Source organism: Pelobates fuscus, chromosome 3, assembly GCF_036172605.1.
Source record: "Pelobates fuscus isolate aPelFus1 chromosome 3, aPelFus1.pri, whole genome shotgun sequence".
NCBI lineage: Eukaryota > Metazoa > Chordata > Amphibia > Anura > Pelobatidae > Pelobates > Pelobates fuscus.
In genome coordinates this window covers 25,766,595-25,781,885 of record NC_086319.1, presented here as the reverse complement: position 1 = coordinate 25,781,885, position 15,291 = coordinate 25,766,595, and the positions used below count along the sequence as shown (strand labels likewise).

At 40.4% G+C, this 15,291-nt stretch overlaps 1 protein-coding gene across 1 annotated transcript; it reads left to right on the top strand.

Annotated features, from left to right (window-relative positions):
- The first annotated feature begins 1,437 nt into the window (after positions 1-1,437).
- LOC134600700 (ADP-ribosylation factor-like protein 8B) lies at positions 1,438-13,426 on the top strand. The gene is made up of 7 exons (XM_063445083.1): positions 1,438-1,659; positions 5,159-5,239; positions 7,593-7,666; positions 7,759-7,852; positions 8,303-8,370; positions 10,698-10,768; positions 12,658-13,426. Exons 1-7 carry the CDS (start codon positions 1,537-1,539, stop codon positions 12,705-12,707), a joined length of 561 nt encoding a protein of 186 aa, XP_063301153.1. The 5' UTR covers positions 1,438-1,536; the 3' UTR covers positions 12,708-13,426.
- The last annotated feature ends 1,865 nt before the right edge of the window (positions 13,427-15,291 follow it).

Below are 15,291 nucleotides of genomic sequence, written 5' to 3'. Positions count from 1 at the left end.
AGAACTCACTGTAGGGGTTATGGTTCCAGAAGTGTCCTAGTGCCCTCATGTAAAAGGAAACTTTAGTGCTAGGAATACAAAGTTGTAGTAGTATCCCTCCCTCCCCCCACTTAAACATTAAAAGGGTTAAAAACACTTTTGCCCCTCGGCACTGAGTCAGGTTCCACCTCTGCTGAAGCCAGCTAGTGGTAGGGGGGCTAATGCGCATGCGAGGTAATTACATTGGAGCTCCCCATAGGAAAGCATTGAATCAGTGATTTCCTATGGGTTATTAGCTGATGCTGGATGTTAACACTGATATCCTGTGTCAGTTAGGCGACCAAAAATCACCTAACGACATGAAAGCACCTTTGGTGGCCGTACTAGAGATGGAGTTAACCCTGTTTATCAATAACTGCAAAAATTACAATTGGAGGCTTAAACTGACAGACTTACTTGCTCTGCTCCTCTCTAATTGCTCAGCCCCCCCCCCTTACTTGCTCTCCTCTCTGCTCCAATCTACTTCTACCCTTTGCTTGCTCTTCTCCCCTCTGCTCTCAGAGTCTCTGCTTATGCTCTTCAGTTCAGTCTAATGGTGTGGCCGCACAGCAATATGCGCTCCCGCTCCATGGCCTGAGAAGGTCTGCCTATGACGCAAGGCACACTGGCGCCACTCAGGAAGAAGCTGAAACAACTAAAATCATCAGGGAACCGACTGCCGCGAGTTTAAACTCTCACCTCGCGGCTGTCAGTTCCCTGATGATTAAAGCACGGCGGCAAGTGCTTCAGGCAGGCAGCATGCGCAGCGAGCCATCAGGCACAGCCTGATCTAGGGGGGGTCCATGGCCCCCTCTGGCTCCCCCCTAGCGACGCCAACGCAAAATGCCCCCTGGTTCAAGATAGTTGCACAGTAGTTTTAACCATGTGAGTACTGAACTTTTCGTAAACATCCTGTTGCTTCTACCACACCATGACACTTCTGGCACCATAACCACTACACGCTGATGTGGTTATGGTGCCTTCAGTGTTCCTTTCCTGACAGCATGTCCCAGATTTGGATGGTGTCATGGAGAGGACTGGGGCAGGGAGTGTGAATGACCAGGAAGGCAGAGTGAATCCTCACATTTTCTGGCCTAGAAACACTGCATTCCAGACAGCTCACACTGACTGCAGCCCAGCCAGCCTCATCACGTGACTCCTCCCCTCCAGCTCACACTGACTGCAGCCCAGCCAGCCTCATCACGTGACTCCTCCCCTTCAGCTCACACTGAGTGCAGCCCAGCCAGCCTCATCACGTGACCACTCCCCTCTCCCCAGCGCGTCATGTGACTCCTCCCCTCCAGCTCGCACTGACTGCAGCCCAGCCCAGCCTCGTCACGTGACTCCTCCCACCGCGTCATGTGATTATCGCGCTGACTCGGGTCATGTGATTGCGTGCCTGCCCAGTGTCCGCGGCCCGTGACGTCACGGCTGTCATATGACCAGCCCGCAGCCCGGTGTGAAGTGATAGCAGCCCGGCTTCAGGCCCCCGTGTCACAGTGTCCGCCCGCCGCCGCCATGATCAGCCTCCTGAACAAGCTGCTGGACTGGTTCCGGTCCCTGTTCTGGAGGGAGGAGATGGAGCTGACGCTCGTGGGGCTGCAGTACTCCGGGAAGACCACCTTCGTTAACGTCATAGCGGTAAGTACCCGCACTGGCAGCCGGCTATGGCAAGGAGCGGTAAGTACCCGGCAGCCGGCCATGGCAAGGGTGGCCACAGCTAGGTCCTCAGGGGAAAGGAGGGCAGCCCTGTCCTGGGGCAGAGACAGGTACCAGCTGTGAGGGAGCAAAGCATCATGGGAGCTGTAGTTTTAGAATAGGGGGGGGGGGATACCACACATGCCTACCCCTGACCTGAGGCAGAATGTCACCCCCTCCCCCCCAACCTGCATTCAGTGACTGTACTGAGGGCAAAGGCAGGTCCCAGCTGTGAGGGAGCAAAGCATCATGGGAGCTGTAGTTTTAGAAAAGGGAGGGGTACCACACATGTCTACCCCTGCCCTGAGGTAGAATGTCACCCCCTCCTAACCTGGATGCAGTGACTGTGTAATGAGGGCAAAGGCAGGTCCCCAGCTGTGAGGGAGCAAAGCATCATGGGAGCTGTAGTGTTAGAAAGGGGGGGAGGGGGGGGGGTGTATCACATGTCTACCCCTGCCCTGAGGCAAAATGTCACCCCCTCCTAACAAGCATGTAGTGACAGTCTACTGGGAGCAGAAACAGGAAGCCAAGCATCATGGGAGCTGTAGTTTTTAGAATAGGGAGGGTACCTCCTGTCTACCCCTGACCTGAGGCAAAATGTAACCCCCCAACCTGCATGCAGTGACAGTGCACTGGGGCAAAGACAGGTCCCCAGCTGTAACGTTGCAAGGCATCATGGGATTTGTGGTTTTAAACAGTGGGGGTATGTTCCTCATGAGGCAAAGTACCAGACTCCATATTAACCTCTCAGTGCAGCCCCCTAATCTGCATGTAATGACTGTGTCCTGGGGGCTGAGAACAGGCCTTCAGCTGTCAGTTTGCAAAGTATCATGGGATTTGTGGTTTTAGAACAGAAGGGAGGCATTTACTTTTGTCTTCCCCAGGCAAACTATCCCTCTTTAACTGTCAGTGCACCCCCTTATGCAGTGACCATGCACTGGGGCATAGACAGGTCCCCAGCTGTAAAACCACACCTCCCATGATGCTTTACAACAGCTGACTGTGATCTTCCTTTTTTCCACCCCTGGCCTGAGACTATCCTTAATATACTCCCAGTGCAGCCTAGCTGGTCTCTGTCTGCCCCCAGGCTGCATGCAATGACTCGGTATCTTCTGCTGCATCATTTATAAAAGTCATTGATCCAGCCTGCGTATGCTTCCCTGTATATATGCTAATTTTTATTTATTCATGTAGCTTTTCAGCACGTTAAAACATCGGCATTTAATTCAGTTGGACCAATTAGTACAGAGGTTTATGTGAAAAGGTAGAATATGTTGCCCACACTATGCCAAATTGTTCTATCGGTCATCGTGTACTGTTTTATGAAATCCTGAACAGGTATTTTACTAGATAATGGCAAATGTGTGCGTTCCACCCGTTATAGAGCTGAGCCAACATTCTTTATTCAATTAATTCAATTTAGCTTGTTATCTACTTCCATCCATAGCAACCCATTGCTTGCACAGTCATCAAGGGTGGCTTTGTTTTGCACGTTAAAGCAAGTAAACTGCAAAATAAAACGCTTCCCCCTCCTCACTGATGCTGCACTTTACCTCATTGTGTCACCATAGTGTGTCACTCTGGGCTCTATGGGGCATCACCCCCCTACTGCATTGTATAGGAGTCTGTGTTGTAGTTTGATCTATAGATACTTGAATCTGTAACCGAGGCAACTTATAGTGTAGTTATTATAGCATTTAACATAGTGCTTTACAATGATAGAAAGGGGAAGAAGTAAAGAAGGCCCTGCTCAAATAAGCTTACACTCTGAGGATGTGAAGACATGGTATTTCTCGGTTTCTTGCCCAGGGAGATTTACTGGTGGTAGTCTAACAGGGATTCGAACCCGGTTCTTCAGCAGTGACGTTACCAATGCTCTAACAAGCTGATAAATTGTATGTGACATGCTTACTCATAATGCACCGGACGTTTCTAAATATATGCTTAGGTTATTATAATGGGTAATTTAAAAGGACTTTTTCCGTGAATGTTCTTGATAAAACACAAATAGGTTTTCCTTACTTAATGTGCTACTAGATACTCATTCTTTGTTAAAGGGACAGTCTAGGCACCAAAGCCATTTCAGCCAGATGTAGTAGTTATGGTTGCAGGAGTCTCCAGATGCTTCCACAGTAGAAAGTTAAACTGTGTCAAACCATTTGATACTTACCTGGGTCCTTGAAAAACATGCTTTGGATCTGACTCCTTTTCCGATCACTCTAATGTCAAAGTTTCTACTTCCACTTTGGCGTCAAATTGGCCTCTGTTTTAACGAAATTCATTGGCTGAAAGGGTCACCTGTCACTCTCAACCAACGAATGTCATCCAGGTAGGCGCAACATTGATTTGTAGAGGGAGAACGTTCGCTTTTGATACGTCACAAAAGTAGGCTGCATCAGAGGTGTCCTAGGGACTCCCCAGGTAAGTTTAAACGGAAAACAATGTGGCCACTAATTGTAGGACAGTGTCCCTGGTGCCTTGGCTGTAGTGGTTTTTTGTCTGGGGGCCCTGTATTGGTTAATTTGCTGTCTTCAGTCAAAACTATGACTTTTCAACTTGTTAATGTCTATTCTTCGTTACTCTTTATGTCCATAAATTGTTGCATATATAGCGTTTTACTACAGAACCGTGGTTTTTTGTTTGTTTTGTTTTTGAGAAAAGGAGGCTTATAGGCATTGCTCTGCTGTATGTTAGTCACTATTTTAACTCTCTAACGGAATCTATGGTTTTATCTAATCTATAAAGACGATCTATAGGAAATGAGCAGCAGAAGCAATTAACTCTCTAATTCAAGGGTTTGAAAGAGTTTAAATAATTTAGAAACTATTAGAGCCCACCTTATTTTTCCCTTCCTTTTTTTTTTAGTTTTTTTTTTAGTTTTATAGATATGCTGTTGCCTGATTACCCACCAGCAAATAAATCTTGAGCTTTTTTTTTTTTTTTTAATTTTACTTATTGGCAGCAAAGCAGTAGTCATGTGTTCAGATGTATTTGTTGCGTAATTATGTTCTGCAGCATTTCCTAAAGCACTCCTCCTCCTCCAACTTACACAACCCTTTCAAACATAACACATACAGTGCATTTTAACTCCTTTTTAATATGTTATAATGCAGTTTTTATGTATATAATAACTTCCTCTCAGTCTAGACGCATTACGTCCCTTTTAGTTGTAGCATTTCTTAACATCTTGTCCTACTTTAATGTTCAGCACTTTTTTGACCTATACCCCACTGTGGGTTTATTCACCGAAGTGAATTAAAAACAATTGCAAAATTTAGTAAAAATATAGCTGATTTGGAGAAAAAAAAATCACCTACTTGGCTTTAGTCATAGTTGGACTATTTCAGCCGGAATGTTTCTATACGGTTTTTAATGCACTTTATAGTAAAAAAAATAAATAAGCTCCTATGTATTTGTTTAAAAGAAACTCTTTATTTTTTAGTCTGGTCAGTTTACAGAAGACATGATTCCTACCGTTGGTTTCAATATGCGAAAAGTAACCAAGGGGAATGTTACTATCAAAGTAAGTGTGCATTTTTATTTGTTTAATTATTTTTATTACGTTTTATAAAATGCTGCATAAAAGACGCCACATAGTGGCAGACCCTAAAAAGGAATTGTCAGTTCCCTCATTTTTTTTATATTTATATTTAGCATATATGTTTTTGTGAGATCTGAAAAAAATGAATTTTAAATGAAGAAATGTTCACAGCTATTCTGAAACTGGGCGCCTCCATCTTGTCAGTCTTTGTTATAACTGTTGTCATTTTCTGCCATCGAACATGACTAACAGAAGATGAAAAGTTGCAACTATAAACCTGTCCTTATTTACCCTGGGTATGCCTGGAGTGAACTGGAGTATGGTGCCACTTGTTACATTCTGAAAAGAAAATGTAACCTCACATGAAAAAGGGTTTAACACAAATTATTGGTGATTTTTCTTTCTCAATTTCCAGAGAAGTAACTGTTCTTCTTTAATATTTTGAAATTTAAGTTACTTCTTATCAAGATAAGACCTTTGAAACACAGCTATACCTTTTTTTTTTTTTTTTTTGCTTCCTGCGATGTCTGTGTTATACTTTAAATTGAATCTGTCCTCCACAATGTGTTGCTCTGAGGGTTTTGCCAGCTTTCTTCATACTGTGGTGGCAGAGGGGAAGGCAGCGTGGAGGTTGTGGTGGGTGAAGCAGTGTCGGGTGCTAATGCTCCAACTTTGGGGTTAAGCCATTGCAAAATAATTTAGTCACCAGAATGCCTACACCTTGTTGTATTTGTTCTGGTGAATAGAATCATTCCCTTCAGGCTTTTTGCAGTAAATATGGTATTTTCAGAGAAAATGCAGTGTTTACATATTAGCCTAGGGATAACTCCACTGGCCACTCCTCTGATGGCTGCTAGAGGTGCTGCACAGTGTGACTGCCATTCAGTGTCTCCACCCTCTGCACTGAACTCTCCTTATAGAGATACGTTGATTAAATGCATCTCTATGAGGAGATGCTGATTGGCCAGGGCTGTGTTTGACTCTGGCTCTGCCCCTGATCTGCCTCCTTGACAGTCTCAGCAAATCTCATTGGGAAGCATTGTGATTGGCTCACAGAATCACTTCTGATGATGTCCGCTGTAAGCAGGCAGAGCCAGCAGCTGCAGACTTGAATACAAATAAGATTTTACTATATTTAGAGGGGTCAGGGGGTCTAGAGAGTGGTTTTTTAACACTATAAGGTCAGGGATACATGTTTGTGTTCCTGACCCTATAGTGTTCCTTTAACTTCTGAAGACTCCTAGATACTCCCACCACTATAACCACTTTTCAGAAAAGGAAGTGGTTATGGGGAAGAGTGTGGCGGTTTGGAATGTCTGTGTGTTCATGTTCATGTGAGTGTGTCTATCTTGGCTTGTCTGACCTAGGCAACTTTTGCAAAAGTGAAAACATTGTATAAATAGAAGTGGTACATCATTCGACAGACCAGGCTACAGTTGACTTCATACATGGAAAAACAGTACATTGTACATTTTTTTTTTTTTGGGCAACAAACTGGGCAACAAACTGCAAGCTATTAATTGCTCATCTGTTGTGTTCCTCTAAAAAGTTATTTTGTTGTTGCTAAGTAACTACCTGATTCATCTCATTAAAGCAGCCCTTTTCCTCCTCCCACAATCAGTATTTAATAATTATGAAATACTCACCTTAACTGTGTTGGAATTTCAACCCAGTCAAAAGACATAATAAGACCATGTAGGGGAGTGCTTTGTCTCAGTATTTTTCCTCCGCTTGACAAAATGGTTGGTTGAAAAAAAGCTGTCTATGGAAGATACTGTGATCTCGCGGGATCCTCCATCGACCTCTGTGCTACACTCACACGCATTCTTAAAAGTACAGTGCTGACATCTGCTCTGGATGATGCCCCCCAACCCCTGATCTCCAAGCGCAGTTGTCACCTTCTTGAGTCTTCTGCAAAGCCCCTTGATGGTGACATCCTTTTTAAAATTGTGTGTGGTGGGGTTGATGAAGTCCATGCACCTTGTTCTAGAGGCATTAATTCTCCTGTTCACTGTAGTTAACTTTTAGTAGATGTTTTGTCTGTCAGTCGAGTCCTTGGGTGACATGTTGCACTACTTTTGAAATTATTCTAAGACTATGTGACTGTCACTTTTGGCTCTAAATACAAACCTTGATCAGTCAACTGAGGCCATTTTAAAGTCTCATTTACTTGTGTGGAATCTCACAATAATGTCTAATAGCATATCACATTGTTAATCTTCTTGTAGGGTCTGAGTGCATGTGACTGAAGTGATATAGAAATCTTAAAATAATTCTATACTTAAACAATTTAGTAATTTTGTGGGTGGATTTTTTTTTTTTGTGTTCTTTCCAGGTTTGGGATATTGGGGGTCAGCCAAGATTTCGCAGTATGTGGGAGCGCTACTGTAGAGGTGTCAATGCTGTTGTGTAAGTAAAAAATGCGATTATTGTATGCCAGATCTTGTGATGCCTTCAAAACTTATGGAACACAAATAAATGTCTGTTTCCCTTGTGTTTAGGTATATGGTAGATGCAGCAGACTTGGATAAAGTGGAAGCATCGAAATATGAATTGCACAATTTGCTTGAAAAGCCACAGTTGCAAGGAATCCCTGTAAGCTGCTAAACTTTCTATTTTATTTTTATTTAAAAAAAAAAAAAAAATATGCACACAAATTCACAATTGGCATAAACCTTTAAAAATAAAACGTAGGGTTTGCTATAAGAAGATCTGTAATTACATGTAAGTAAGTGCTGGGCCATTAGTGTGTTCAAAGATCATACATTACATAGTTTACCCATCAACTGGTGCAAATTAGTGCCTCAGTTGAGTGTAACGCGAGTTGGCTTGATACCAGCAGAGGGCATCGGTGTACATATTCCACCTATTCATAAATAACAATGAGAAGTACTGCAGAGGTAAAACTGCAAGTGATGTTCTATACATGTATTCTGCATACACTGACACAGTGTGTTTAATAAACCACTTAACCTTTGTTTAGAAGGTTCCGAGGGCTGGCTAAAGTAATGGTTTCCCCCCTTTTCTCTTTTTTGCATTTTCCAGGTACTTGTGTTAGGAAATAAAAAGGACCTTGAAAATGCCCTGGATGAAAAGCAGCTTATTGAGAAACTGTAAGTATTGTGCAGTGTGTATCACATCCCACAACTGTATATAATGTAAATGGTACACAAGCATGTCTGGTGTGTGCAGTGCATTAAAGTGCACATTTGGCACTATGACTTCTGCAGCTTTGTGTAGTGGTTGTGGTGCACGAAGTACCCTGACTCAGTCTCACTGTTTAAGGTGCTCTATAGGAACCCAGACCACTTCCTGTCAATGAGTAGGTCTGGGTGCCATGCCCTTGTGGTTTTAACCCTGCAGCTGGACAGATTGCCGTTCAGTAGATATACCAATGTTTACATTGCGGCGCTAAACACCTCTAGTGGCTGTTTTTCTGATACTACAGGCGCTCCTACCCCAAGAGCTGAGTTAAACCCTACCATTCAACCAGATGGTCTCATAGAGACCATTGGCGCAGTGCGTTGTTTTCTACAATCATATTGGTCTCCTTGGCACTTGCTATCTGGTTCTCTTCACCAATCTAGTTACAGTAGAATTTCCTCCCCCCCTCCCCCTGAATTGGATATATCCAATTCTAGGACTTAAATCATTTCCTGATGGCATCAGCTGACACCACTCTCTGCCAAAGAATCCTGCTGGAAGACCGATGGAATTGTTATGCTAATGCTGAAGGTGAATTTGTGCTTTTGTATTGTAATGGCGTACCTGACTGCAGGTACTTAAGGTCCTAAGTAAGTGTCAAACAGTTAAATAAAAAAATTACTTTTTTACTTTTAATAGTGTGACCGTACCCGACGTATCTGTGTCTGCTGCCACCCTCTGTATAAGGTTGTACATGAGAGGTGTAATAGAGCATTTAGTCTCCAGTGATTTACGTGGCTGGTATCAGTTTATGCCATGTGGTGATAGTCTGCTGCACACTGTACCCTGTGTTCTTTGCTTCCTGATCCTTAAAATTGGCATCTGATATGTTGGCTTTATAAAGTATTTAATCTTCCCATTGGAGTTTATCAATTTATCAAGCTCTGTAGCAAGATGTGTCTCATTCTTTGTCCTCCGGCGAACACTGTTGGTGCTTTATTACATCCTATTTAGAAGTCTTTGTGATTCAGATGCTTTGAGCCATTGCCTGCCATATGAGTTTAGAGCGACTGCGCTAAACAACCCAGAAATAACCGGACGGGTTGTCTGACACCCAAAGGGGTGCCACAAGGTTAATCTATAAAAGTGCCAATTTCTATTGCAATCTGCACTTTATTTAGTGTGAGGTGTGGGATGCACATAAAGCACTTCAGCAAGCTAAAGTGTTTTTAAGTGAAGTTTTCCCATTTTAGTTGCCCAAATTTAGACTTTGTTGGCCATGCTATTCTAACGTTAGCTATCTAAACATTTTAGTTCTGTATTATTTTATATATAGTTTAGTTACATTATACGATCATACATTGCATAAGCCTGCCAACTACGTCAAAGTACCCCATATTCGGCAGGTCCTATCCTAGTAGCAGCCTAATGCTTGCTGAATATGGGGTACTTTGACGTTGTGGCAGGCTTATGCAATGTATGATCATATAATGTAACTAAACCCCCATCATTTTTTGCCTAGGTGAGGTGTTTTTAAATAAACCTATTACAATCTCTAAGATTTGAAATCACTGTTTAGTTAATAAGCGAGTGCGCTGGATTCTGTATTTTGTATATTTTGGCCCCAGCAGCACCCTATAATTTATGCATGTTCAGGTGAGTGCAGCCCTCTTGGATGGATATATATATATATATATATATATATATATATATATATATATATATATATATATATATATATATATATATATATATATATATATATATATATATATATATATATATATATATATATATATATATATATATCTATCTCCAATAACAGATGGCTGCACTCACGGAATATTCAGTTTAAAATATAGCTTTTATTCCATATCCATAAAATCGACGTTTCAGTCCCTCCACAAGAGGGACTGAAACGTCGATTTTATGGATATGGAATAAAAGCTATATTTTAAACTGAATATTCCGTGAGTGCAGCCATCTGTTATTGGATTTATGGATACTTGGCCCTGGTAATGCACCCGGTTTGGACTCACTAAGCAAAGACAGCTTGTGTGCAAGGTACAATTTCAATTTTTATATATATATATATATATATATATATATATATATATATATATATATATATATATATATATATATATATATATATATACACACATACATACATATTTTGATTTAGACTATAAACTATCGTTTCTGTGAGATTCATTAGGAAATCTTATAGTGGAAAGTTTTTATATTCGAGTTATCACATTAAAATATCTAAACTTCTTATTTTGTCTTTTTACAGAAACCTGTCTGTCATTCAAGACCGAGAAATCTGCTGTTACTCTATATCCTGTAAAGAAAAAAATAACATAGGTAAGATTGTGCAGTTGAATTTGTTTTGTTTTTAATGGTTTGTTGCTTGTTCTCTTCCTGGCTCCTACAGTGAGATCCTTTTTTTTGTTAATTCATTTTGGGGCCTCTGCAGATATGATATGGCATTCAAATTGGGGACTATGCAATACATTTAGTGACTGTCTGAAGTCTTTGCGGGAAGCCAGAAGAGGTTTACCAGCTACATTTAGCGACTCTGACTTTGCAGAGTTTGTTTTTAATTCAATCCCTTAAGCTGAAATGGCTTAAGCATAGTTCTATTTCAGTTGCTAAGCTAATTTATCCAATATCCATCAGTCAGAAGAATCCCAAATAATGGGAAATTGCAGACATTCTATAATAAGGAGAACAAAATGGCAGCACCCATGTATTGATATCCAGCACAAAGAATACCTAATAAAAAATATCAATAAAGGTAAAGGGCAAGGGGGGGAGGGGGTGGGGGGAGGAACATACTCCTTAAGATACAAGAGGCATGAGGAGGGGCTACACGAAATAAAAAAAACTAAACATGACCGTGTCACTTTAAGGTGCAATAAGCAATGCCTTTGTCAGCTGTATAGCAGCCCTTCAGCTAGTAATAATCGGCACAAATGACTGGTTTTGTTATATTGTGATGTGATGAATCACTACAGCACCAGCTGCAAAATCTTTTCTATGCGACCACTTCTGGTAGCTGTCTGGTCAGTATAGACGGCAAGGAATAATCACTGGTTTGTCTGTCTCTGGTGAGAAAAGAAAATTAAGAGTTAAACTGGTACACAGCAAGGGGCCAGACATGAGCCGTACACTTGCGCACAAGTGCGTTTCATCTAGTGCAAATAAATAAAATGCATTTTTAACTTCATCCCAAATGATCTGATCCATCAAAGATTTGGAGTCGGGTGGTTCAGTTTGATCTGGCGTAGATTAAAAAGGCATTTTATTTTTCGTTTGTGCCAGCTGCAACACATTTTGTGTAAACGTTTGCTCCAGTACGCTATGCTCCAGTACGTTACCTAAATATATTACCAGGAGTGCGAGGGGAGCCGGGAAAGATGTCTGTTACCAGAGATGGCCAACTCCCCCATTAACACTAGGGATAGTCCGCTGTCTGCCCATCTCTTCTTCCTTCTTAATGTCAGCAAGCAGGATGAAAGAAAGTGAACATTTTTATTAGTGTGTTTGTTTACATTTGTGAGCAGGGCTTAAAATTTCTGCTGGCCGTTGGTGAGTGAAAATTTCAACCTGGTGAACAAAAAATTGACCCTCCAGACTTGAAGTGGCTCTGTCACCTCAAACACTCTCTCTCTTCTATTACTTCATCTTCATCATTTCCTCTTTTAGAATCTTTCTTTTTTCTTTTTTTCCTTCTTTCTTGATTTCGGATCAATTTCTCTATAAAACAAGGATCACTCTGTCTTATGCATTTTTCTGAGCTTGACAATGGTTGTAGCTTAAGGCAAACTCGACTGCCTTTCTCAATTTACCAAGGCAGCGGATCTTGCCTTAAGCTCCACCCTTTTGTGGAGATTGACAAGTGTAGGAAAAATACATAAGACAACGTCTTCCCTACTTTGCCTTATGTTTTGAAGAGAAATCGATCAGAAATTAAAAAAACTGATTCCGCAATAGAAGAAAGGTACGTTTTGAAGTGACAGCCAATGTAAGTCCTGGCTAGGAGTACAGGACTTGAAATTTAAAGCCCTTTGTGTGTATAGGTGTACAAGAAATTGGCTAGGGTTGTGTGTGTCTGGCTAGTTGTGTGTATGTATCTTTGTGCTATTGGCTATTTGGCAGTTGTGTGCATGCATGTTTGTGGCAGGTTTTTATTTATTTTTATTTTATATTTGTTGCTTAATTTAATAATGTCTTCTCTCTTCCTGTTGCAGACATTACGTTGCAGTGGCTAATTCAGCATTCCAAATCACGGCAGTATTGAAAATGCCACTTACTAAATCCTCTCTCCCAGTCTTCTTTTAGTTCTGCCCATTCTGCCTCGGCAGAAAGGGAGGATGACGTGTATTGCTACCAGGATTTGTCACTCGGTGCAGGTTACTGCAGGTTTCAGCTGCCAGTTTTGTTCTTTTTTTCATCGAGAAGTCAGAATGTGGTTCGACCTTTTGTACTCTGCATCTATTTTGTCTTTCTAGCACTCACCCAAGAAATACACCAATTATGTTGGAATATTAATGTTCACTGTATTTGCATGCGTAAATTCAGCTCAAGGGCCCTCTGTGCAATATGCATTCTATTGCATTCCTTTCTCTCAACACAACAAAATATTCTTAGTCTGTCTCGTGTGATTTCTACTTACTTGGCGTAAAGCCACTTAAGATCTTTATTTTCTAGTTATGGATTGACCATACAGTTATCAATCCCAGTTGGCATGGTTACCACTTTGTCTTTTGCTTGGAGACTACAAATTGCATATTCTGTTATAGTTATGGTATGGGTTCAGGTCATGTTGAATGTGTATGTATTTGCCTTGAATACTTTTAATGGGTTTGTTGTAAATACAAATATTATTCATCAGGGTTGCCTTATATGTATTATGCATAATGTTTGTCTGCCAAAGGGATCTTATTCTTATTAGAATGTTCTAATTACAAGCAACTGTGATGGGATGTGGTTGTTTAATAGACTCTTTTTATTTTAATTTTTTTTTTGTCCCTTCTTTTTTCACTTTACTTTTCTAAAGTCACAAAATGTAAATCTTAAGTGTCAATTTTTCCATTTTCTTTCCCTCCACTGACTTTTTTGTAAATCTTGCAAGGAAAAAAAGTGCATGTTGAAAGCTCGACTGCTATTTTTGTGTGTTTTTGTTACATTTGGAGAGGAGGCACATCAGTTTCACAATGGCTATTCTTCCAAGTCTAAATTCAGCCCAAATGCTAACATTTTAAAACCACGTTGGGTACTTTTCATCGTTAACCCATACAAACCTATTTTAAAAGTAGAGTGAAGTACTAAAATTAGAAGATATTCGTAAATACTTCTAGGATTTCCTGGTTACACACTTGCAAATATCTTGGTACATAGCAGTTTTCCTGTTTCTTAATATCTTTTAATGGTCATTATTAGGGAGTGTGACAAAATGGGTGAAAAATAAATACTTTGAGAATTGCGATAAAAATCAAAGCCATTTGTGAGATCTGATTTAATAAGAAACCTTAGGATGGGTGCGACTTAAGGAAACTTCAGTGTTATGTTGGCTAATTATTGTTACATGTGATAACTCTCCTCCTCTTAATGATTGATGGTGTTTCGCTTATATATTTTTTATTTATTTTTTTACTCTTGGTTATTTTCATGAACCTTATGTTTTTGATGTTATTACTCCATTTAATAGCCATATTACTTTTTTAGGAGACTCTCTCTTGGTCTGAAGTGATTTATTTTGATTGTTTACTTGTCCATTACTTCTGTATTCTAGATCAAAGCAAGGAATGTTAATGATGTAAATATACTGTATGGAAAGACAAAACAATACTTTTTTTTTTTTTTTTTTTTTAATAAACAGCACAAAGGTATTTATTCATGATCTATTTGTCCTGGTAGTCGTTTAACTAGAAAATATGTTTGAATTTTGGGAATACAAAACGATGGCCTTATTGTATGACAGGTAAAGTTTATACCATATTCCACGTCATGTTTAAGCTTTACAAATGTAATATTTTGTTTTTCTATGCATAACTGTGTAAAACATTGCAATAAAATGTATTAGAAATATTAGCATGCTGGTGTGTTGTGTGTTTATTTAGTTGGGGGGCTTCCCAGTTTCTGTGGATAAAATCAGTATTCTTTAACCCCTTAAGGACACATGACGTGTGTGACACGTCATGATTCCCTTTTATTCCAGAAGTTTGGTCCTTAAGGGGTTAAATGTGTCCAATTTTCAAAATTGGACTAATTTTGCGTAAAAACAAAACTTGTATTAATGAATGGCACATTAAGTGAAAAGCAACACTCTTTGTAGGATTATCGGTTGTCTTTTTGGCCGATAACTGATGCCAGTATTCTGTACATTTGAAGTCTTGAAAAGGCAACAGATTTCATCTACAAACCTGGCGTTAACTGAACATGCTGACCGCAATCATACTAATGTCACATTCTGTCAGCAAAGTCATTTGCTGAAAGTGTCGACTGAAGCTCTCACCCAATGACCTAGCCCAGCATTGCTGGGCTCTCTATAGGAAGTGGTGAAGGCAGGGAGTGGTACCGGGCAGACCCCAAGTAAGAAGTCATACCATCATAAAACTGTTTGATTCTTTACAGTGGAGGGCCCCAGGTCATTGTAGTGTGCTGTAGTGGTTATGGTGCTTGGAGTATTAATATAGTTTTAGGAATTCAAAGTGAATTTCATGTTTTAGACTAAAATAGCTGAACTGGCCGCGTAGCTGGTTTGGAAAATGTTTTTCAATTCAGATAGTTTGGCTTTAAATTTAGAATTCACTTTGAATTCCCAACAATTCTCACTTTTTTAATGAATATCCCTTAAACTTATCAACATTAGCTATCCAGTA